Here is a 24,257-nt window from a genome sequence, read left to right on the forward strand (position 1 = left end):
TGGACGAGGGCCAGTTAGCAGATACAGAATAACAGATTTGGATCAGGAGTCCTAACACTGATGGTGTAATCTTATCACAAAGGATTAACCTTCTGTTGCCTAAAAACAAAACATCTCCCTGGAGAGTTGAAAGTTGGTGCAGGACCAATATTTAAATAACATTTGATCAATGATGTGACATCCTACTAACCTAAAGTTGCTTTTTCTTTTTTCTACAAACAGAACTCCTCTGAAGATCATCTAGAGATGGCAAAGTAAGTTTTATAATTGTTTTATCTTTATTTCTTCCTCAGGATGTCATTTTTGGCCTTAAAATGAAAAATCAAACCTTGAGAAATGGAAGCAGGCCTTTCTTTTGTCAGTGTGAAGCTTTATAGGCTTTGATTGTTAATACATCATCATATTTATCAGAATTTTAAATATTGGTCTGTTTTCTTAAAGAAACTACAGTTAGATGAAACACTTGTATTAGAGGCTTGCTTTCTAAACATTAGTATATCAAAGTCACAGACTTTGACCCGGGTCAGCCAATTCCTGAATGTGACAAGTAGTTTTTAAAGTGTTAATCTGAGGTTTGCAAAGGATTAATCAGTGTATGCGTTGGTTCAAATGGGCTCTGAGACAGAAACACAGCTAATCAGCTATCTGGGAAATGTGCCACACACCATTTGTAGCTTCATCACCTGGGTTTGCCTCGCAATCCAGGCAAGATGAGGTAAAGCTGCTCTACTCTTAGCTTTTCCTAACTGGATAAAAGGGAATAAAGGATTACTGGCAAACGAACTTACTTCACCTTTACAGCCTTAAACTAATCATTAATTTATCTGGTTAATCTAGTAAGTCACTCAGTGCTATGCTCAAAGGATATACACTTATTCATATTCACAAAGCACTTACTATTTAACCAGTCCTAGCTTTGGAGCCATATTCAATCTCTATTGATAAACTTATCACTTTTCATTGCTCAGATTTATTTAGGAAGCAAAGGACTGAATAAAGACTGACTGTGGTAAAGAAATGAAGAAATAAGGGGTAATAAATAAGACCTAAATGATTTGTCTGCTTTTCAGAGTTTTCAAGAAGACCAGTGGAAACGGAGGGGTAACTCTACATTTCTTCTCTTGCTTTTTTGATTTAACTCTTGAAATAAGTCAAGGATTGGGAAATACAACCCGTCACAACCTACATCTGAAAAAAAAACTCTGTTTCTTACTTCTACAGTTGACCCTCTACCTGGGGAAGAGAGACTATGTGGACCATGTAAACTCTGTGGAACAAGTTGGTGAGACCCCTCTTCTGTTTGTTGATGATGTGTCTATGTTCTGCTGCACAGTCAGGATGATAAATATCATATTGTCTGCTCTGTTAACTTCACAGATGGTGTTGTAAAGCTGGATCCAACAGATTTTGGTGACAGGAAAGGTTAGTGATACATTTACAAATGAACACATCTTTTAAAAAGCATTTCACTATGAACAAGTCAGACCAATCCTTCTTAAGAGCTGTCCTTATGTCCTCTCCCCTTACTCTGCTCCAGTCCAGATGGTGGCAGTCAAACACCTCTTCACAAATTGAATAAAATTCCCTTCCCCTGACTTTGAAAACTTGAAAATGAACCTCTGTTTGAAAGAGGAAGAGTTTGAAAACCCTTCATCAATAACCCTGGCCTATTTAAACGCCTGTACTCACTCAAACAGAATATGACACACTACAGTACAACATGACACAGGGACAGCCCAGAACGATACAGTCAAACATGGTATCAACATACATTTGTGGACCCCAGGAAGAATAGCTGCTACTTTGGTAGTGGCTAATGGGGATCCTAAGTAAATGAACAAATAGGATATGTTACCACACCAAATATATCATGAGATATGATACAGTTTGATGTGATACAAAATGAATGAATACACTATGATGCAAAAAAATTTGGACACATTTTGATAAAGTATGGTAAAATTCAATATAACAGATTTTATGATATTTCTAGAGGTGGGAGGAAAAAATTGCTTCTCAAATGCATTGTGATGTGGAGGTGGAAGATTCTGAATTGATTTCTAAATGTCCAATAATCAATAAGGATTATTTGAATTTTTAATACTGTGGAACTGCAGGAACAAAAAGGTGGATCACTGACATGCCACAGGTAACAGCAAGAGTTAGATTACCAGTTGTTCATTGGTGAAAAAGGACATTTTCATGTCTGTCATATCAGATATGTTACAAAGAAAGGATGCTGCTTCCTTTGGTTCAGTGCAATTGTAACTTTCCAGTTTACACACATCTTCCATTAGATGAGAGTGAAAAATGAAATTATCTCTGTTTTCTAAACACAAATGTAATGTTTGAGGCAGTGAGAACAACAGAAATGTAAAAAAAAAACAACCTACTCCATCAAAATGCATCAATATTCAATTAAGAATCGAATCATAGCCCTATGAATCGTAATCTAATCAAATCGTAAGGTGCCTAAAGATTCCCACGTCTAGATATTACATTAAAATATGATATGGTAAGGTATGATACGATGAGATGCATAACGATACAGTACAATATGGTACAATAGGATACAACACAGCCCAATGTGATACAGCACAACACAACATGAAACCATACCATAAGACGTGATATGATTCAACATAAAAAGCTAAGATATGGTACTATATATTTAGAAATGATACAATACCTTGTGATGCAACATGATTCGATAAAATTTGTTAGCATTCACAAAGTCAGGTCAGGTAAGGGAAAATACTATTCTGGCTTCCTGATGTCCATTCTCCAGGCTTGCGCTGGTTGCCCTTGGCATCTGGACCAGCCCACTGGGTCCTGGGCGCCCAGTATGCATTGAGCTGGATCAGGACTAGCTGACCCTTCCCATCCTCGCTCTTCTGAGCACGTCAGCATTAGACACAGAGAAAACTACACAAAAGATTTGATAAGATATGATTGATTCCATGACATCTCATAGAATATGATAAGACATGATAAGACACAACACAGTAAAAATGAAAGTACAATACGATACGATGCAATGTGATACAATATGATACACTTCATTGTCCCCTTGGGTAAATTTGTCTTGGACTCCAAGGGGACAATAAAGTGTATCATATCATATATTATCATATTTTCATTTTGTACTGTGCTGTGTCTTATCATGTTTTATCGTATTCTATGAGATGTCATGGAATCTAGATGTGATAGCACACGATACAATACAATATGATACAATAAGATACATGTTGTTGCCCCCTTAGGGAACTCCGTTGCTGTGGACATTTAGCTATCTCTGCAGTAAAATCAAAATAGAAACAAAAAAAGAAACACAAAAATCCACACACTGGTAAACCACAAACATTGTGCACATAACCCATTATTGCATAAAATCCATATAAAGGCACAAACATGGAATAATCCTCAATAAACCAATATCTCCATCACACCATGGTAACATTGTAAAAAAAGCTTAGCATTAATCTCCGTGAAATAACCAATCTCCTGCTTTGTATCAACAGTCTTTGTGCAGCTGGCATGTGCCTTCCGTTATGGTAGTGATGACCTGGATGTGATGGGTCTATGCTTCAGAAAGGACATCTGGATCAATTATGTCCAGATCCACCCTGCAGACCACAAGCCAACTTTGACTGCCATGCATGAAACCCTGATGAAGAAGGCTGGAGACAACTCACACCCTTTCTCTTTTGAGGTATGACAACATGTCCAAATAGAAATGTAAAGAGTTTTAGACCTCAATTTTTTAACAAACATTTGGCTCCAGTTTGAGAAAATGAATCAATTAATTTCCCCTGGGTATTTTGGTACCCTTTTTGGGAGTTTCAGGTACCTCATACAAGGGCTTTTACTGTCTGATATATGATTTCTTTTTAGAAAATGCATTCACTCAAACACATATTTTAATAGTAAATTAGGAGATAGAAACAATATTCTGTTTGTCTTCTAGATCCCTAACGCCCTGCCATGCTCAGTGTCTCTACAGCCTGGACCAGATGACAAGGGGAAGGTAAAAGCTCATCCTAACACTGCAAACCTACACAGTACATCATTTCTTTTTATCAAACCATTTGTATGTGACTGATTGTTGACTGGTTGTTTTTTTTACATTGGTTTGAAGGCTTGTGGTGTGGATTTTGAGGTTAAATGTTACCTTGCCAATGAAAGGAGCAACCCTGATGAGAAGATTGAAAAGAAGTGAGTATGCGCATCATCAACTGTCCACCTAAAGATCCAGTCTGATTACAAGATAGTATAAACACAGAAAAGATGTCTTTTTGGGTGTGCAAAAATAAGTCAAATAGTAACAGTTAAATAGTAAATAGCTCACTGTGAGTTTATTTGACACAAGTGTAGTCATCATATGCATTGGAAAACCCCATGCCATGCAACTAGTGTCCTTTATATTAGACAGAATGAATCTGCCTAACATGTTTTCTCCCATTCCCATCTTTTCTGTTGTGCCTGACAGAGACACTGCCCGCCTTATCATCCGTAAGGTCCAGTATGCCCCCTCCCAGATCGGTGCTGGGCCTAAGGCGGACCTCTGCAAAAGCTTCATGATGTCTGACAAGCCTGTTCATGTAGAAGCTTCAATGGAGAAAGATGTACGGTGGCAAATCTTAATTGAAAACGCTTAAAGATGTTATGCATTTTTGCTGATGTTGACCAGTCCTCACTATTAATTCTCACCCTCCTTGTGTGACTACAGCTGTACTTCCATGGCGAGGCAATCCCAATTAAAATCAAAATCAACAATGAAAGCAACAAAACAGTGAAGAAATTCAAAATCACTGGTGAGTAAATGTGAAATCGCCCATGTCTTTATGGTTTTAATATGTTAATATGTTTCATGCTCTTTTTCTTTCTATATTTACCTTCTCCCTAACACAGTGGACCAAACCACAGACATTGTCCTCTACTCAGCAGACAAATACACCAAGCAGGTTTTTTGCCAAGAGTTTACGTACGTAGACGCAAAACTGGAAGCCACAAAATACAGACAAAAATGTTTAAAATCACATAAGTAACAATGTGATATATTTATGTACAGTGTGTTTGTGTTATGTTCTCCACAGAGAAACAGTGGATCCTAATGGCAGCTATGAAAACACCCTGTCCATCACCCCCAAACTTGCTGAAAACAAAGAGAAACGTGGACTTGCACTGGATGGTCGACTGAAGGATGAGGACACCAACCTGGCCTCCACCACTATGTAGGTTTTACATAGACTTAATTTAAGTATGGATAAAAGGTTTAGACAAGAAATCATATTTTTTTACATTCAAAGTTGCTTTGCTTTTATGTCGTCCTCTGCAGGCTGAAAAAGGGTATCGAAAATGAAGTGCTTGGAATCCTGGTGTCCTACAAGATTAAGATTAACCTCCTTGTAGCCGGAGGAGGGTGAGTGATTGTTCCAGTTTAAGAAACTGAAAATAAAACTGTAAAAATGAAAAAAAAGCACACCTGTGATACCTCTCTTCTATGATTTCTCGTAGCTTGTTGGGTGGCCTCATTCCCAGGTGAGTTATGTGTTTTTCTACTCATGTCACAACTTAACAGCCCTAAAGCAAGAGCAATCACCAGTCACCTCTCTTGTCCTGATTGGCTGTTTGTTTTCTTTTTAGTGATGTCACAGTGGAGCTCCCACTGTGTCTCATGCACCCAAAACCAGAAGGTAAATGTGTCACAAAATTTTCTTAAATACTACCAGTGCACTGACACCAGTTCAGCTCTCTATATATTACTGTACTCATTGTGTTCTCTGCTTGTTTTTATACCAACCTGCCTCCCAAACTGAGCAGAGTAAAGACAGCACATCTGTGTAAGTACAATGTTTTTAGACTTTTTGTAGCATAAAAATATTATCTGCATAAACTGTGTAATTGGCAAGTGGGTCAATGACATGACGTGCATTTTTGTGTCCAAATAAAAAAAAAAAAAAATCATCAATGACCATGCTTCAATAATCATGGCTTATATCACTTTGTTCTATGAAACTTACTTTGTTTTAATACCTTTTCATTATATTTGAATAAAATAACTGATTTCATATTTTGGCATCTTAGGCCCTAAAAAATGTCAGGTGGTGCGATCTTCCAACAAATGAAAGGATTCCTGACACTGTTAAAAATTGTGTCTTAACTGTGAGAAATTCAAATTAGAATGCTTTGGTGTGATTTTATGATTGAAATCTTTGAAATAAACTAATGTTATTCAAATCTATCATTCCAAAATTAGTAAAATCGTGGAAAATCTTTGTCCCTGAATTTTGCAGTTAAAAATCTCAGGGATGCGCAACCATAATCATGGGACTTTTATTTTGAAATGAAGTAATTAAAAAAAGACTGTAGCATAATTCATAATCAATTTAACTCATAGCAGAGTGAAATGTATTGTGGATTCTTATCAAGTAAAGATACAAAACATTTATTTTCAGTCACAGGTGGGCAGGTACACTTTTATATCAGGTGGTACAACCAATGCAAAACTGCTAAAATTTAATTTTACAATAAAGCTCTTGAGTTTGTTAAATATATGTGTCCACTTCCTAACAAGAGTAAAATATACATTATGTGCTGAAGTATTTGCCTGTTTATTTGAAATAGATTGCAAATGTCAGGTGGCGCAACTAGTGTTTAAAGTGGTGCAACTGCCAAAATTGTCACTATATGATATAAATGATATTTTTCAAAGTTCTAAGAGTATTTACTTTGCTTCTGATAACGTAAATGAGGTATATTTTTTTAAAAACCTATTAATTACCATTTTACTTAGGTGAGCTGGTACACTTTCCATGTCAGGCAGTACAACCAAGATAAAACAGCAAATTTGTTTTTTACCAGAACGTTCTTCATTTTATTTGAAGAATATGTGTATCCACTTAATAACAAGAAGAAAAGTAACAATATTATTCATGTCAAATTATTGTCAAATTATTCACCTGTTTTGATTTAAAATTAGCTGCAAATATCAAGTGGTGCAATCACAATAAATGAAGCCATGTATGTCATTGACCCAAGTGCACATTTCACATTTATTTATTCATTTATTGTTTCTGCCTGATAAAGCTAAGCCTATTTTTTTTGTCCTACAGTGTCTTGAAAGAAAACTCCCCTATAGTCAAGGTAAGGTTTAATGTGTGAAGAAATCTTGAACAGCAAAGATATATTTTAGTTCCAATGCAATTAAAATAAATGAATTATGGTGTTAAAGGTTCAAATTGTGAATATTAGTGACATCTAACATTCAGATTCTAGATTGCAATGCAATTTAAAACAAAACCTTCGATCAATCAATTTTTATTTGTATAGCACCAACTAATAACCAAATTATCTCAAGACAATTTACACACTGTAAGAAAAAAATAGTTAAGCTTACTTTAAAAAATTATGGAAAGTCGTTGCCTCAAAAATAACAAGTAAACTACACTTGACTTTTGTTAGTTTAAAAAACTTGTTTGTTAGTAGTGTGCAGTACTTGTTCTACTTGAACTATTTAAGTATTCACTAATAGTTTAAAATCAATTATTTTAAGTTCTCACAACTGAGATCTAAATGTTAATTTAAGTTTGCAGGACTTAGCCTAAATCAGCTACTTAGAGTGTGCAATACTTAACATTTTTAGTGCATTGTAAACACTGATAAGTTCACAGCACTCAGAATATCTTTGATAACTGATTACCTTAGAACATCAGCTAGTACTCTTTGTAAAAGTTTTGTAAGTTGTCATTTCACCTAAGGTGGACTGTCTTAGGCCACCAACTGCAACAATGGCTGTTGACAACCCATTTCATTAATGACAGTGTGCCATGCAACTTTCATTGATACTGATAATGATAACAGTACTTCCTATGGACGGGACATCTTTAATTGAGACAGCAACTTCACTCGTGGTGCATTTTATTTATTTATCTTATTTCACCTTTTTTTTTTAACCAGGAGAAAACCTCATTGAGATTAAAAATCTCTTTTTCAAAAGTGTCCTGGCAAAGACAGCTGCAGCAAACAGAGTGCATAAGGGTTTAGTGCCCAAAGGCATTCTGGGAAAACTGCAGATTTCTAACAAAAAATACTTAAATTGTTTGAGTACTGTTCACTTAAAAGTTGAAATGAGTTCTATCAGCTCATTAAAATAGAGTTCAAATCGCTGTTTTGGATTTTTAAGTTAACACAACTTAATTATACCCCCTTTTTACTTCATTTTTTTAAACTAAGTAAACTTAAGTAAATTGAACCCTTTTGCTGTTATGGCCAAGAAGTACAATTAACTTGTTTATAATAAGTATTTAGAACAGGTTAAGAAGAACTGAGTAATTTCAACTCAATGTTTATGAGTAAAATGGATGTTGCTTTTTACAGTGCAGAGAGGGCAGGTCTAGACTTTATTTCTGGATATATTATTAAGTCTCAACATTAGTCATCACAAGCTCAGCACTAAGCAACATTTAGCAGCGTTAAAGTGGCAAGGTAAACCTTCCCTTTAATGACCAGGAACCTCAAGCAGAACCAGACTAAGGTTGCACAGCCATCTGCCAAGGCTGTGCTGGAGGAAGTAAAATAAGATTCTGTCATGGCTATAAATCCATGTCCAAGTTAGTAGGATATGGCTATAATGTCAATAATGATGGTAGCAATATATGAAGAACTGGCATTTATAGCCATGTTTGATAGGAAGCTCTACTCTGTAATATTAGCATTAGCAACTAAGATGATATTAAAATGGAGAAGACTTTTATTAATAATTATAGCAGTTAATGTAGAGCTGCTTTTAGATGTAGTTTAACTATTCTAATAATAATAGAAGTTAAGATGATGATAGATGAAGAAGTTGTAGACTTGCAGATCCTTCTATGGAGCCTTTGATGTCCATGAAAAGCTGAACCACAGAGTTTGGTATATGCAGGAACAGCCATGTAAATAGATCATTGTAATTTTAGCATTAGCAAAAAAATAAAGGAAGGAATGAATGAATGAAAATGAAAGTAATTATAGCAACTCAAGCTGAACAGTTCTTACATTTACTTCGATCAGGAGAGACTTGATACAGGTTTAACAATAATTTATTGAACAAAATTTATTGAAAGAGAAATGTTTAAAGGTGCAGTGTGTAAAATTGGGACTATCAACATCTAACAGTCAACTCTGGAGTGTGATAATCATTTCTCTGGTGATAACTGTGGCAACCAGTGAAGTTTAAAAATCAATACATGCTTAACTGTTATTTGGTTCCTTCTATGGTGCCATAGAAACAGGCAAAATGCAAAAATCCAAGATGGTAGCGTCCTTGGAGGGGACCCTCCCTATGTATGAATAAAAGGCTTATTCTGAGTTAATTTAAAACATAAATTTAAAAACTGTGTTATCAGATGTCAACACTAATTTAGATTTATCTACTTATAAATGTTATGTTTCATTTTAACCAAGCTTGTTTTGCTAAATGCTACCAGGCTAAATATTACACACTGCACCTTTAATTAGACTCCATTGTGATGACTTCATGTACTTGAAGGGGTAGTGATGCAGACGGCAGGAATAGGATACCCCCCTATGGAGTCTAGACACTGGTGGTGTTGATGAGGGATGCAGGATCAGATGAGAACTAGACTTCTGAAAAGCTGGATTGTAAAACCAATGAGGTGGCTTGCAGGAGAAGACTTAGGTATGCAGGATGAGATGAGCAGAAGGCCAGTGAGGATCTGGACTAGATGCTGATGAACTGAATGGAGGTGGCTGAGGTGGAGGAGGTTGCTGTGTCTTCACTGGAGTGACAAGCTGATTGTGAAAGAGAGAAGGACAGATTTAAATATGACAGGTGCATGATGAATGGTCAAACAAGGTTGTGGCAGAATCTGATTAGCTCAGTACTTAAAAGAATGAATGCCCATAATCAGCTCATCATCAGAGCAGGACGAAAGAAAGAATGGAGGAAAATGGAGAGATGGAGAGAGATAAATAATAGGTATAAATAAGTGGTGGCTAATCAACATAATAAATGGTACTTAAGAAACACTGCAGTTCATGATGGCATCTGTGGAAGGGGACCCTTGGCCACAGACTTGTTCTAGATTAATAAAATATATATATTTTAATGTATACCTCTGAAACTGTTTTAAGGTGATGGTTGTTTTTATTTTGCCCACCGACTGTTGCAATGTTTGCTTGGTTTTTATTTCTTTCAGAGGATGTTGCCCCAGACGACGGAAAGTACCCACAGATTGACTGAAAGACTACAAAGATGAAAGATGCAAAACCAAAAAGAAGAAGATAGATGTGGCTGATGTAATGAAACCTTATTACCGTAAATGAAGAACTGATGACAGACACCATACGCGGATATGAGAGGAGATTAAGATGTAACATCAGACCCCCTAACTGATTTATTGTGTATCTGTTTTTCTGGGCTTAACTTTGTCTTATAGCTGTAGAGAAAGTATTTGGATAGAGAATAGTTTCCAGTGTTAAGAAACCAAAGACTTTTGTAGCACCATACAAAATAAAAGTCCTGTTGTGTGTGTGGGGGGGAATATGAAATCAATTGAAGACCATAAAACCACTGTGCTTTGGATTGCAGTGATACACCTTTATCATTATGATGTTTTTTCTTCTGTGAAATGCACCAGGTTATGTTTTGCGTGAAGTCAGACATAGTGGAATATAATAAAAGAAAAATAACCTAATAAAATTATGATAAAAACACAACAACAGCGTTGTTGTTTTTTTCTATTATAGGGGATGACTGTTCACAGTCTGGAGTTGAACTTTTACCACATGTTTGATGATAGAGCAGCACTTGTTTAAAAAACACACACAAAGAGCTATTCCCTTAACTGTTGCCATGTCACAGTTATATTTCAGTCATTACGCAAATTGAGCAATGCTGTATATGAGATACAGGGCACAGTGACTAACCTAAACATTGGTTTATTCTTTAAATGGATTACAGTATATTTACAAATATAAATAACATCTGTCATCTACCTCACTTGAAACAGGCCTTGACTTAAATTGATTAACTTTTTTGGCTGTCAAGTAGGCATTCAAGGGGGTCAGTCTGGGTGGTGTAGATATTTATAGACTGACAGTGACAGTTTATAGACTGACAGAAATTAGAATATCATGAACAAGTTCTCCAAAATAAAATGTATAAATAATAGTTGTGACATAATAATAATAAGAAAAAAACATGAATGATAACAATAAAAGTATTATTACTGTCATTAGCAGTCATAGTAATTTTTTATCATAAGTAGGTTAAAACTACATTAACAAGCAGAAAAAACAAGTATCCCTTTTCTAGGTTCCTGTGTTGTTCTATTTTTTAAAAATTGACTACTTTTTAGGAAGACTACCATCACTGTTAAGTACCAAAAGAGAGGCGGTGTTGTAGCGGTTGTAGCTGTGGGAGGCGAACTGCCGTGAAACTTCAAAGAAGAAGAGAAAGGTGACGTCAGCACACGACTCTGGCGTCATCACGTAAAACGTGTAGCACTGAAGCAACATGGCTCTGAATGGAGGTTTGTCAACTTTTAAGTTTATTTACAGGCTAACATCTACATTTATTAGTTAAACCTTTGAGGTGCTTAAGTCACTGTTTCGTATCATACATATACAGTCATTCTCGTGTGTAGTTTTTCACTCACGCAGTTTTGTTTTGCCATTTTACGGATTTGGCTAGCTGACGTTAGCCCGGTTGGTTTGCTAGCTTAGCTTATTTTGTAGGAGAGCAGTGGGGTAGTGCTGAGTATAATACGCCTATCAAACTATATTACAAAGGGTCGTGTACATGCAGACATCACAGAAATCAGCTGAATTGCCATTATGATCGCCCGTCAATAGAGATTGTTATCATTCACATACGCTATATTACTGCCGGTGATTGTTTATATCGCTTTAACAGCAACGTTTTTGGCAGTGATCATTATGCATATAAGCTGAAGTACAGTTTCATCAAGAAAGTGTTTTTACTGACCCCAGATGATGAGGATTTTGAGTGGGAGCCTCCAACAGAGGCAGAGATGAAGGTGATTCAGGCTCGCAGGGAGCGACAAGATAAAATCAGTAAGCTGATGGGAGACTACCTCCTCAAAGGATACAAGATGCTGGGAGACTGCTGTGATGTGTGTGGGGTGAGTGCAAAGACTTTAGATTTTGTTTATGCGAAGTATGAACGCATTGACATTTATGTTAAGCCTGATGACAGTCAGTGTGCTTAAAAGGTGTATTTGTTTGTAGACGATTCTTCTTCAGGACAGACAGCAGAAAATCTACTGTGTCTCATGTCAGGAGCTTGACTCAGATGTAGACAAGGACAACCCTGGTAAGCATAAGCCACACTCACTTTAAAAGCGAAAATTATAAGGATAAAAATGTTCTTATCACGTGTATCTTCTGTTCCACCCTTATCTGTCTGGGTTTTTTTCTGTCTGAGATCTGTTATTCCTGCTCTTTTTGTTTAAACGTCTTCTCCCATTGTACTCCTTGTCTCCCACTCTCCCAGCTCTAAATGCACAGGCGGCGTTGTCTCAAGTAAGAGAAAGACAACTTGCAGCTCAGTCACCAACACCATCCCAGGCTCTTGTTGTAAATGGAGGGCCCAGCAGCAGTCAGCCGAGTGTTACAGTTCCCAGGCCAGAGCACTGTGAGGGGGCTGCAGCAGGAGGAAGAGCCACTCTGCCTCCAGCTGCTGTCCCCTCTCCTTCACCTCCTGCCTCCACCTCAACCCTGGCACCTGCTCGTCCTCCAATTATTCCACAGAGTGCTGCCATCCAACCTGTGCTGCAAGAAGCAGAGGAAGCTGTTCTAACCAAACTTCGCTGGGCCACTAACCAGCTACAAAGTTCATCCTCACTGGAGATGAGCATTCAGCTCTGCAGCCTCATCACCAGCTGTGCCAGCTCACTGCGCAGCCTCAAGGAGCTCAGCCAGTAGCCTTCTTCAGAAACATTAAAACCATGGATTAACAGGAACAGTGTTCCTATTTGCCTCTGTCCTGGAGCACTGACTCTGGTTTGCTGCTTTGCAGCATTTCTATGACTGATTTCTTGCATAAAAGTGAATTCAAAATTGGTCAAAAGTTGCACTTGAAGTAGGATTAAAACTTGCCCATGTTGCTCTTCAGTTAACAGACTTGTACAGCTGGCAGAAATTTTATGTTACATGGTTTTGTATGTTAAGGTAACAGTTTTCAACATATGGCTGGTTTAATCCATTTATGAATTATGCTAAAAGAACAGAACATTTTAAATGCATCTGATCATCTATATTGACTTAAACCTGAAAGGCAGATAAAACATTTAAAAATAAAACCATCTTCACTCAACAGTAAAAGACAGCTAACAGTATTTCTGTAGCGGATTTCCTTTAAATAAGTCATAGTGGCCACCAAATTGACATAATTTGATTTGTTTTGGTTCAGTAGAATCTAAAGCATGGTGTCAGTTTTGCAAATTACACATTTTTTGTAAACTGAATACCCAGTTTGCACATGCCTGTTTAGTTCTGTATCTCAAGAAATGTGACTTGACCAGACACAATAAATTACCAGACTGTAAGTGCTAGGTCATTTGTTTAGTCTGAAACTTGTATGTTGTCACTGACCCTCTGCTAATGGGAAGACTCAGTTTTCTGGCTGCTCTGAGGTTTTATTGTAAATAATCAGATACATGATGGAGATAATAGACATGTTTCAGTGACAGATTCTAGTGTCAGACACATACTGCTTTATCCATTAAACCATTTAAAGCAAATGTGTGTGCTGTTCAAGCCAATTAGTTTTAAAAACTGTTTGAGTAAAGCTTTGTCTGTACAAGTCCTATGCAGTATTTCTTTTTTTCCCGCAAGAGGGCGCCAAATGTAAATGCCACAAAGTGTTTCAACTGGGAAAATAACGCTTGACAGTTCCCTTTGATTTTTTTAAGGACCAATAAAAACGTAGAATGCATTTCTGTCAAAAATGTGAGTTAAATTGTTTGCAGCCGTAGTTGCTCATGTGTTTCGACATGAGTCGTCTCTGCAGCAGTCGGAATCAAACTACAGACAAATTCATCTTCTGTGAATCCTTCTGTATCAAAGTTAAATCTTTGGTGACTATCTGTTTTCTGTCCAAAAAGGAGCTGGACAGTTATCCTGTTAAATCAGTCAAACCACTGACAGTTCCTGTCTCCCTAAACACGCAGACCACGGCGGGGCGTGGCGCGGTCCCTACCGGGAGGAGCCGGGGGCTGTCTGGGTGAACTGACACACACACACACAAAGGAGAGGAAACAAAACAAAGCCAGGAAGCCTGACATGAACCTCGAAGTTCACCGCCTCTCCTGCAGCCTGCTTGCATCCAAAAAACGGGAAGGGTTGATTTGCGTTTGCCCATAAACAACAGATTTCCACGCCTCTACACCGCCCTGCTCTGCGGTTGAGGGAGAATAAATTAGCACCTCCAGAGTCTCCGCTCATTTGAGAGTTCTTCACGTGCTGATTCGACCGTCCCTTACATCGTGATGAACGGGAGTCGGTGCAGTGCGGCGGACAGTCTGGTGGGCGGTGTGCCCTCCTCAGTGGAGGGTCTTCCGCCGCTGCCCAAAGGCCTGAGCGGTATCCTGAACTCCAGCGGCGGCTCATGGCGCGATATCGAAAAGGTGCACAGCAAGAGAGCGCGCATCCAGGCCGATATCAACCGGGGAGGCGGGGACGCGCCACGCGTCAACAGCAAGCCCGGCGGACTCGACGCTGCCCTGGCTCTGCTGCGGAAAGAGATGGTGAGGTGCCAGTTTATATTACTGTCCGAGTGTTTCTCTCAGATTTACTCCTTTGTACAAAGCATATACAATGGGGTGCACTTCACTGCTTTCACCTATTAATCTGGAAGCTCTCTCGAATTCCCTTTAACCAAATTACAAATTTAAGGTCTAATAAAAAAAAAAGAAAAGCAACTGGAGCAAAATCAATGACATGGTTTCCACAGGTGTATAAAAAGATAAACAATCTCCTAAACTTAATTAGTAAAGGCTAAAAGAAATACGTACTGGAAATAATCAGCAAATGTTTGAAGTTAGGTTAGTACCGCAAGGCAATGTTCCTCACGAGGCTTTCAGATGTTTTTTCATTAATTCCCCTCTTTCATTTGCATAAATGCCTGTTGTTTCCACCTTGTAGTTTGACCTGACAAAAGTCATTCATGCTGAAATTAAACAGCAGGACTGGGACTTGCATCTGTGGTTTTTCATTCTACAGTACAAAGTAGCAAATGTGCAGGAAAATATTGATGTGCTTCTCTTCAGCTCCAGTCAGTTTGCAGATGTAGTGCTGGAGAAAAGTGTGAGATTGAATACAAAAAAATGTGTAGTTTTATTACTGTTTACTAACAGGTGCTGCATCTACTGGTGCATCTCAAAGAATGAGAATATCAAGTGAACCCCATTTTTCCCTTGTAATTTACTTCAGAAAGTTAAATTTCAATAAATTCTAGATTTATCTCATACATTGTGAAACATTACAAGATTTTTTTGTTGTAATCCTGATGATTAAATGTAAATGTCCAGAGAAGGATGAGAGACACTAGACTCAACAATACAGATGTGCTGAAGGCTATCAATGCAACCTTGGCTTCATAACATCCCGGCAGTGCCCCAGACTCATCATGAACTCATCATGAAATCATGAACCTGAATATCAGCACAGCTTTGATTATTTGCTGTAAGGCTCCAGACCATGCTCGTATTCAGTAGAATCCCCCCACCCAACCCCTCCCCCGTGTCAATACTTGTAAGGCCAGAGCAGATGTTTTGTGTTTGTTTGCAACAGGTGGGTCTGCGTCAGCTTGACATGTCTTTGCTGTGCCAACTGTGGTCCCTCCACGAGTCCATTCAGGAGTACAAGGGCGCCTCGCTTCTGTCTGAAGCCTCTTTCAGTGCCTATAACGGGGACTCAGAAGAGGAAGACGAGGAAGAAGAAGAGGAGGAGACAGGGGTTCTGGCACAGCCTCTCCCGCCCTCGTCCATATCTGTGCCCTCGGCCAGTGGCAACTCCAGAGACCAGTGGATCAAGGACTCCTTTCATATCGCCTGATAAAGATAAAGTCAGATGCACCATACAGAGACACCCTGGCTGTATTTTCTCAAATTTGATGTCTCTTACTTCACTTTTTAGGACAACATACTCTGCTTTATGCTCCGTGAATCTCTTATCTATACTTTTACAGCACAGCCTTATTCACTTTTTTACACTAGGGTGCAAAGTCAGTGCCTGTTTGATAAAAATCATGACTCCTCTGTTTGACATTTGCAATTTGAGGATACTTAAAAGATTTCATGTGTGGCCTTTCAAATACATGTTTTTTTTACCATCTAGTGATTGCTCCACCTGTTCTTTTAGTTTGTCTACTTGTATTTAACACACACAAAACAGACAGGAAAGGACTTTGGAAATATATAAATTAGGTAGTGTTAAACTCTACCCATCAAAATGTTGTTAATGACTGTGGATTCCAACATTCCCATACTGCAGCATAAATTAAGCCAACTAAAAGAGAAGAAGATCCAGATGGACGAGTAAGACCAAACAATGCCAGCCTTAACTCTTGCACAGCCAGCATGCTTCTACATGCTGCAAGTGAGATTAATTGAGCAGGGTGTAACAAAATTATTTTGACGCCTAAAAGTTCAACAGGTGTATGAATTCAAGCTTGTTTCTATTTTTAAATCAGCTTGCATTGTTGCTTCTTGATAACCACAAAAATTCTTCTTTGGCTTTCTCTGAGGAAAGCATGCCTCCTTGTTAAAAAAAAAAAAGTTTACGTATAAGAAATGAGCGTTTTGAAAAATCCAGTCCAAAAGGTCAGAATTAAACATGTTTAGCACACTTATTTCTATGCTTGAATTCAAGGCAGTTGGAGGATGCTACTGTTGATAATCACCAACAGGTGGCACAATGTTTCTAGTGAGAAACTCCCTCTTTCACTCCTGCAGGCCTCCTGCTCCACTGTGGTTGTGTTTGAAGTAGTCTAGTGGGGAAAACCATTTGCTATGGACTGGGCTGGAATGAAGGGGGGTGATGTGTGTGCCAACAGCCTCATGCTGCTCTCTATTTATAATCAACATATGTTGTGGTTATTGTTAGAATCTCTCTGCCTGTCTGTCTCTCCAGCAGTCATGCAGAGAGATAAACTGTCTGTTCTACATTTTGTTATCAAGTTTTTGTGGTTTGGATTATCACCATAAATTAAATGTGGATTTATAATTCATTGCCAATTGTAATTATTTCATCTTCCTTTCCCATTTCTGTCTCTTTTGCTTTCTTTGTTGTCCACATGATTTTGCTGCTATTATAACACCTGTGCTACTGTGGGTAATGTAATTATAATAAGTAAGGGTCAGGCTGGAAGTCAGTGACGTTGATGTCAGCAGCTTGTGCCAGAAAAGACAATGAGGTGTTGAAGGGGGAAGGTGGCAATACAAGGAAATGTGAGCCTGAGGAAATATCCCAAGGTTAAGAAAATAAATGAAGTACAACACAAGGAAGTGTGCTGTTAAAATTTAATGTTACAGTACAATGCTTTGTGGTGGGTTAAAACTGTTAACTGGGAAAAAATGGACTACACCTCTCAGTTTCCTGCTAGTGTAAAAAAATGAAGTCAAACTACCTCTGTGATGGGCACTGACAAATCGTTCTGTCATTTAAGCCAGAATACTTAGCGGGAATGCACCAGGAGAACCAATGTATTGCTACCCAACCTCATACACACCTTTTACTGGTGGGTTTTGCTTAGCAGAACCCCGCGGTCATTTTGTGTTCTCACTGCAATATTTAAACGGAGCCATAGCATATGCTATCCTTGCATCACTATGTCAGAGTCTGCTATTCCCATACTAGTCACACTTTGCATTATGGGATGGCTTCAAGACGCTCTGGTGCCCTTATATTTGAAATAATGCAGTGAAAATTCCCTCTTAATGCCCCTATGGTAGATAAGAATGATAAAACATTCTCCAGGGTTAACCTTGCAAAGCAGATGGATTTGCAAGACATCACGTCTGTCATCAGGCAAGTACATCTTAAAAAGCTCCAATCCACACCGTTTGATGGATATTTGAAACAGTCGATCTGTCATGTCAGGTTACAAGGCAGTAGCTATGGGTTAGGTTAAACTGTACTTTAAGTTGATAGCAATGGCTGCCACTGGTGTAGCATTTAGCTCAGATGTAGCTCTAGTATGGCATCAGTTTTATCTGGACTGGATTTCTTTAAAAACAGCCCTGAAAGCTTTGACATGAAGGAAGAGGTGTTTTTGCTCTTCTCTCAACCAGTGTTAAGTTTAGGGTTAAGTTGTACTATTAGCCAGTGTATAATGGCTACTACTGCTGTAACTATTAGCTCTGATGTAGCTGTACCATGGTGGTGTTGATTGGCACTCTGCATGAAGATGTCTGGTGTTTAGTTTTCAGTTAAGACATATCCGATGAGCTAGTTTTGATATTATAATGAAAAAATAGCCAGCCAGTATTGTAGAAGAAGATTTTCTGGTTCCCAAATTGGGCCACACTGCGCTGAAGTTTGGGAAAGGCTGTTATATAATCTTGCATGCAACTTCAGAAGAATTTAATTGGAATTGAGAAAAAAGGACTGGACTAATAGCTGAACTTATGTGAATGCCTCTAGAGATTAATTAAAGCTAATTGTTCCAAAATGACTGTATTTAGGTTTATATTATTAAAGTGTATCTGATGTGCCTCACCTCTTTTGCTCTTTGCACTGACTGACCTACACATAATAACTTCCTGCTGAAATACAAGTGCATCATACTTCTCAAACTATAAACTGAAACCAGAATGCCTCTGACACCGAATAGTGTCATCTGTATTATACAAAATGTGTTTATGGGGTATATTTTATTTTCCCCTTACTGCGATTGATTGAAAAATAAAGTTACTCTGTAGACTTAGACTTTTGCTGACAAAACATATTTAAATGTGCTAAAACAGTTAGTTGATAAATCAATATACTGAAGGCCAGTGAGTTAAGTAACACGCAGTGCAGAACATGTTGCATGCACACCACCACAGGGAGTATAGTGAGGGAAAAATGAAGCTCCCATAAGCTTTGGGGCTAAAAGTAATAATGGACCTCTAAATACTGGACACGGTGTAATATTAGACCAACTCTGAGTCATGAGAGAGTTGTTTGCCCCCTGCTGCTCCCCTGTACTCCTCCACCAGCTGCCTCTGTCCATCCATCCTTCACTGTTCCCCCACCTAAAAATACACTCCTGCTCTTACTGAGGAAAATCCCTGCTTTGACCTAGCTTCAACACACACACACACACACATAAACACTGACATGACTCGGTTGGCACCCTTCATGGAAACTTTTCCTCTACAATTTACTGGATGAAACACATTTTCTGGAGGGCCACTGGATGACGCAGCAAAAACTCAGGAAGCTATAACCATGAGCTCAGTTTGAAATACAGAACGATCTTAATGTTATTACTGCCCCTTGAATGAACAAACTCTCAATGGTTGCCTGCAGGAGCTGAGTTTTTATAGCTGACTAAGTGAAAAAGTCAGATAAGCCTGTTCCAGTGACATAGACAGTCAGGATCAAAGTCTGCAGGTAGGAGTGAAGACTGTCAGCTTCGCTCACCGCCTATAGGCAGAAAGATAAAGAAGTTTGCATGCTGCTGCATTACCAGAGCTCTCTCTTTTTGCATATCCTGTCTCTTTCTCTCTCTCTCTTTCTCTCTCTCTCTCTCTCTCTCTTTCTCTCTCTCTCTCTGCCTGTCTCTCTCACGGAAGGAGGGAGGGGGTGAACCAGTTAGCATTATAGACCTATATTAGCTTCAAGGCTTGACTAAGAGGTGTTTGTCTCATGTGAATAAATGCCAGAGCAATACAGAGAGAGAGAGAGAGCGAGAGCTCGTTTTGGCGTTTGTTTGAAACTTTAGCTAATGACAGCGAGCAGGGCGGACTCGGTTCCTCTTTGATTCTCTGCTCATACAAACGTTACTTCTGTATTTCAGGAGTTTCTTTTGGGCAACGACCTTCATTTTTTGCTGCGAGCGTCACTCAACTTTTTTCCAATGAGAGCGAGCCGCAGCTTGTGTGGAGTTCACCATCCCCTCATCATCATCATTACAGGAAACAGCAGAGGAAGAAGCGGACAATTTAACGGCCTTTAAGACCAGGAGACTGTGGATTATTGTTCCGCAGAGGAATACCCTATAGTGCTTTTCGTTTCTTTTATTTACTTTATTTGTTTCAGACTCTTTTAACTGGAGGAAGTCATGACTTCAGTGTGGAAGAGACTACAACGAGTTGGTAAAAAGGCGTCAAAGTTTCAGTTCGTTGCCTCTTATCAGGAACTCGTGTTGGAGTGTACCAAGAAATGGTAAGTTTTCAGGTACTGTATCTCTTGTACATGAGCTTTTTTCCCTACTGCGTGTGGAGTTTGTTATTAGTGATGATAGACTCCATGGTCAACCATGTTTGGGTCTTTCCGCTATACTGAGGAGGATGTGGGCGTCCCTCATGTATGTACATGTGCTCAGCTGATCCGGAGTGAGTTCGATTCCCAGCCCCGCCTATCGATAAAACAACGTGTGAGTGTTAGAGAGGAAGTTATCAATAAATCGTCCTTAACAAGTATCATACAGTGATATTGTAGTGTTCTGACAAATGAAAAATTATGAATTAGTAACAGTTGTTTACTAAGATATCATCTTTGCATGACACAGAAATATCTGGCTATGTGAAGGCTACATTATAGACTAAACTGCAAGATTCAATCTATTAGGTATTGCATGTTTAATTAGTCAGATCATGTTTGAGAGACAAAAGCTCAACCTTTGATCATACTGGACAAGTTTATCATAAAGCACCATTCAACAGGACATTAGGGACGTCATATAGCAAAAAAACAGAAAAATACATTTAAATTCTAAAAATGTTTCACTTTAAGCCCAATGACCACTGACATGATCAATAATCACATTGAAACCATTAAATATGATTACTGTATAGGTTCTTAGTTGTAAATAAACCTAGCATATAAAGTAAGTACATTTGTGTTTGGTAAATTATTCTTTTGTTGTAACAGTGCCTTTTAAATAGTGCCACATTTTTAAGGAACATGCGTTTGTGGGATGAGAAGCAGAGCTGAGTATGTGGGCTGGCCCATGAAAAATTTGCCAAGTCTTCTCTGCTAATGCCAATCAGCTTGCTCTGCCATTGACTCCTGGTTGGTATTGTTTGGTGGATTGGATGATTAAAGTCTGAAGAAAAAACACACATTGGCAACTTAGCTGTTTATTCATTTAGCAAACAGGAGCCTCAGTTGCGTGTAGAAGAACCATACCTAGAATAATAATGACAAGCCTTGCTGAACATAACAGGTGTCACTCAGGCATATGATTGTCAGGACTAAGGAGTACAAAAAAACTTAAGACAAGAGTCAAATAGCAATGGCAGAATAAGCTGTTTGGCATTTGCAGAAGAGGTTTGGCCAACTTTTCATGGTCACAATCCACATACTCAGCTCTGCTGCTCATCCCACAAGTGCATGTTCCTTACAGATGTGGCACAATTTTAAAAGGAAATAAACAGTTTTTTCCCCAAAAGATATAAGATGTAATGCCTAGAAGCATTATTTCAAGAAAGAATCTAAAAAATGTCCTTACTTTCTGTGCGAAGTTTTTATTTCACTGTAAACCCATCAACCACTAACTTGACTAGTTAATCACATTTAAGCCATTAAAAACAAATAACAATATAGCTCCTTAGGTGTAAATACGTAAGTGTTTCATAAGTCAAACAACGATAAACTAGGCCCATGTATCTTTTAGTTTTGGACCAGAAATGTTGGACTTCGGAAAACTGATGATATTATTTTAGCCCAGTTAACTTATTGATTGAGAAAACAGTCAACATAATGATTTTCAATTAAGTAAACTTTAAACAATATGTGCAGAAAGAACATTTTGAAAACTCTAAGTCTGAAGTGCCTTTTGGATTTGGATATATCCAGTCATAATATATGATCAAAATGAAGGAACTGTTTTTAACTGTTTAAACTCTCTCTCTGCAACAGTAGCGTTGCGGTGCTTCCCTCTCTTGTGTAATTACTGTTGTGTGTCTTGCTAAACATTTGGGATGTGGCCAGGTGATGAAGCATGGCTCATTGTGCCACTGGTACACAACGCTGAACGGAAGAAATAAATCATAGTTGGGAAGTGTACAGAAATGTTACATTATGAAGTATCTGTCTACGTTCCTGTATATTTCTGTAATTACTCTGAAGCATTTTAAAAACATCAATTGTAATATTTCGTATGTATTTCCAAGCCTACTCTGCCATGTCTTTAACTTTGGACTTTATTGCACTTTTCTATCTCTCCTGATTACACTGATGTTGGAATAATTATATAATCTCCTTGTCAGCAGCATGATAAGAAACACAGATGAGTTCCTTTATCCTGTAACAACTGAAGTCTCTCGTCAATAAAGTTTCTGATTTTGATCAGCAGCTTGGAGCCTGTGTTTTAAGACCACAGTGATTTAGAAAGAGAGGCAACACCCACAGACAGCATGATGAGATCAGAGTTGGTAAGTCTTTGGTGGCGAGCTGTTCAAACAGGGTTAAACCAGAGGGGAGAGAGACAACAGGAGGAAGTGAGGAAAGACCTGTGGTTAATCCAAAGTTTCAGTCATGTTACTTTAGACATGTGCTCTTTTCTAAAGATGTCACCTGTCTTTTATTCATACAGGATTGTAACTATCATTTTTTATAAAACTTATTGACAGTTCAAACATCAGAGAGGCAGGAAATAACCCATCGCCACGTAGAGGGCTGAAAATGTCTCACGAGTGTCATGTTTGTGAGCAAGTGTTTGGGTGTTTCTAATTTAGTGCTATGATTTGAGGCCATTGGCTTTCTTCAACCACACAGACTTGTTAGTGAGACGCATACTTGCTGTGTGTGTGATGACTAGCAACTGAAAGTATCAGCCAATGCAGCAAGATTGATTTCAGTTGCAGCAGGCAGATTTTAGTAAAAGAAGAAAGCTTTAAAAACCTGTTCAATCAGTCAATTAATCCATCTTTATTTGTATAGTGACATTTTAGAACCAAAGTTATCTCAAGACACTTTACACAGTAGGCAGGTCCACATTATACTCATAGGTGTCTTGGTGGCCTCTCTCACTCAGCTTGTGAGGATGGCCTGATCTAGGCAGCTTTACACATGTGCCAGATTCCTTCCATTTCTTGATGACAGATTCAACTGAACTCAGGGATGTTCAGTGCCTCTTATGTTTTTTTATAACCATCCCCTGACTTATACTTTTCACTAACCTTTTCTCCGAGTTGCTTGGAGTGTTCTTTTGTCTTCATGGTGTAATGGTAGCCAGGAAGAACCAACCCTTATCACCAGAAGCTAAATAGTAGCAGCATTTAGCCTCGCCACAGTGTTGAAGAAAACCTTACCTTTAACAGGCATGAACCTTGAGCAGATCTAGACTAATGTTGACAGCCATCTGCTGAAGCCATGCTGGGGTTGGAAAGGGGAAGGGGTGGGGGAGAAGAAACAACAACACTTATCTAGGTATAAACATATCTTCCATTTGGTTGGATATGGCTATAGCAATAATGATGGCAGCATATGTGAAGAGTTAGCAATGACCACCATGATTTATAGAAACAGAGAAACATTAACATTAATTAAGGAGAGAGAGAATCTCCCTGGCTATGACCACATGTAGTCTAAGCCTGCAGCATAACTAACTAAGGGCTGGTCCAGGCCTGAGCCACTATAAGCTTGATCAAAGAATGAAGTCTACTCTTGAAGGAAGAGAGAATGTCTACCTCTCGAACCCCGAAAGGTAGATGATTCCAAAGGAGAGGGGCCTGATAACTGAAGGATCTACCTTCCATACTACTGTTAGAGACTGACGGTACCACGAGCAGGCCAGCATTTTGGGTGCACAATGATCTAGAGGGATAACATGGCACTGTGCGCTCTTTAAGATTGGTTATTGCTTGTCCTAAGAGCTTTGTATGTGAAAAGAAGAATGTTCTACACTATCTGATCATCTTTATTAAGAGACAGACACAGGTGGCTACTGACCAGAGAAACCTGGACCTTTGGAAGGTTAAGACCGATTTTTACTCACCACTTCGTCAGGTATACCTGTTCAAGTATGTATCAATGTACATGTCTAATCAGCCATTTACATGGAAGCAACCAATGCAGTT

General features: G+C 38.5%; 4 protein-coding genes across 9 annotated transcripts in view; all 4 read left to right on the plus strand.

Moving 5' to 3' along the window:
• Positions 1 to 201: 201 nt before the first annotated feature.
• Positions 202 to 10,307, plus strand: arr3a (arrestin 3a, retinal (X-arrestin)). The gene is made up of 17 exons (XM_041801586.1): positions 202 to 254; positions 1,071 to 1,101; positions 1,222 to 1,282; positions 1,378 to 1,422; positions 3,522 to 3,712; positions 3,968 to 4,027; positions 4,139 to 4,215; positions 4,490 to 4,625; positions 4,730 to 4,814; positions 4,912 to 4,984; positions 5,097 to 5,234; positions 5,339 to 5,422; positions 5,518 to 5,541; positions 5,647 to 5,696; positions 5,824 to 5,843; positions 7,116 to 7,146; positions 10,200 to 10,307. Exons 1-15 carry the CDS (start codon positions 247 to 249, stop codon positions 5,826 to 5,828), a joined length of 1,068 nt encoding a protein of 355 aa, XP_041657520.1. The 5' UTR covers positions 202 to 246; the 3' UTR covers positions 5,829 to 5,843; positions 7,116 to 7,146; positions 10,200 to 10,307.
• A 1,154-nt stretch (positions 10,308 to 11,461) lies between these two features.
• Positions 11,462 to 13,828, plus strand: znrd2 (zinc ribbon domain containing 2). The gene is made up of 4 exons (XM_041801736.1): positions 11,462 to 11,534; positions 11,995 to 12,146; positions 12,253 to 12,337; positions 12,518 to 13,828. Exons 1-4 carry the CDS (start codon positions 11,519 to 11,521, stop codon positions 12,946 to 12,948), a joined length of 684 nt encoding a protein of 227 aa, XP_041657670.1. The 5' UTR covers positions 11,462 to 11,518; the 3' UTR covers positions 12,949 to 13,828.
• Positions 13,829 to 14,217: 389 nt separating this feature from the next.
• Positions 14,218 to 16,361, plus strand: fam89b (family with sequence similarity 89 member B). The gene is made up of 2 exons (XM_041801737.1): positions 14,218 to 14,771; positions 15,817 to 16,361. Exons 1-2 carry the CDS (start codon positions 14,514 to 14,516, stop codon positions 16,078 to 16,080), a joined length of 522 nt encoding a protein of 173 aa, XP_041657671.1. The 5' UTR covers positions 14,218 to 14,513; the 3' UTR covers positions 16,081 to 16,361.
• A 3,458-nt stretch (positions 16,362 to 19,819) lies between these two features.
• The window catches only part of ehbp1l1b (EH domain binding protein 1-like 1b), a 40,904-nt gene continuing 36,466 nt past the window's right edge, over positions 19,820 to 24,257 (plus strand). For 4 of the 6 annotated variants that reach the window (XM_041800830.1, XM_041800831.1, XM_041800832.1 and 1 more), the window contains exon 1: positions 19,821 to 20,397. In XM_041800830.1, coding sequence (XP_041656764.1) covers positions 20,294 to 20,397 — 104 coding nt within the window. In that variant the 5' untranslated portion in view covers positions 19,821 to 20,293. Of the gene's footprint in view, positions 20,398 to 24,257 lie in introns of all 6 variants that reach the window. The other 2 variants (XM_041800835.1, XM_041800836.1) reach the window with 2 other exon arrangements.

Source organism: Cheilinus undulatus, linkage group 12, assembly GCF_018320785.1.
Source record: "Cheilinus undulatus linkage group 12, ASM1832078v1, whole genome shotgun sequence".
In the NCBI taxonomy this organism is placed as follows: Eukaryota; Metazoa; Chordata; class Actinopteri; order Labriformes; family Labridae; genus Cheilinus; species Cheilinus undulatus.

Bases quoted from the DNA above. Each gene is read 5' to 3' on its own strand.
- arr3a (XM_041801586.1), top strand. The intron at 4,626-4,729 runs GTACGGTGGCAA...GTGTGACTACAG, and splicing joins AAGCTTCAATGGAGAAAGAT to CTGTACTTCCATGGCGAGGC. The intron at 5,235-5,338 runs GTAGGTTTTACA...CGTCCTCTGCAG, and splicing joins AACCTGGCCTCCACCACTAT to GCTGAAAAAGGGTATCGAAA.
- znrd2 (XM_041801736.1), top strand. The intron at 12,147-12,252 runs GTGAGTGCAAAG...ATTTGTTTGTAG, and splicing joins ACTGCTGTGATGTGTGTGGG to ACGATTCTTCTTCAGGACAG. The intron at 12,338-12,517 runs GTAAGCATAAGC...CCACTCTCCCAG, and splicing joins TGTAGACAAGGACAACCCTG to CTCTAAATGCACAGGCGGCG.
- fam89b (XM_041801737.1), top strand. From the start codon at position 14,514: ATGAACGGGAGTCGGTGCAGTGCGGCGGACAGTCTGGTGGGCGGTGTG. The intron at 14,772-15,816 runs GTGAGGTGCCAG...TGTTTGCAACAG, and splicing joins CTCTGCTGCGGAAAGAGATG to GTGGGTCTGCGTCAGCTTGA.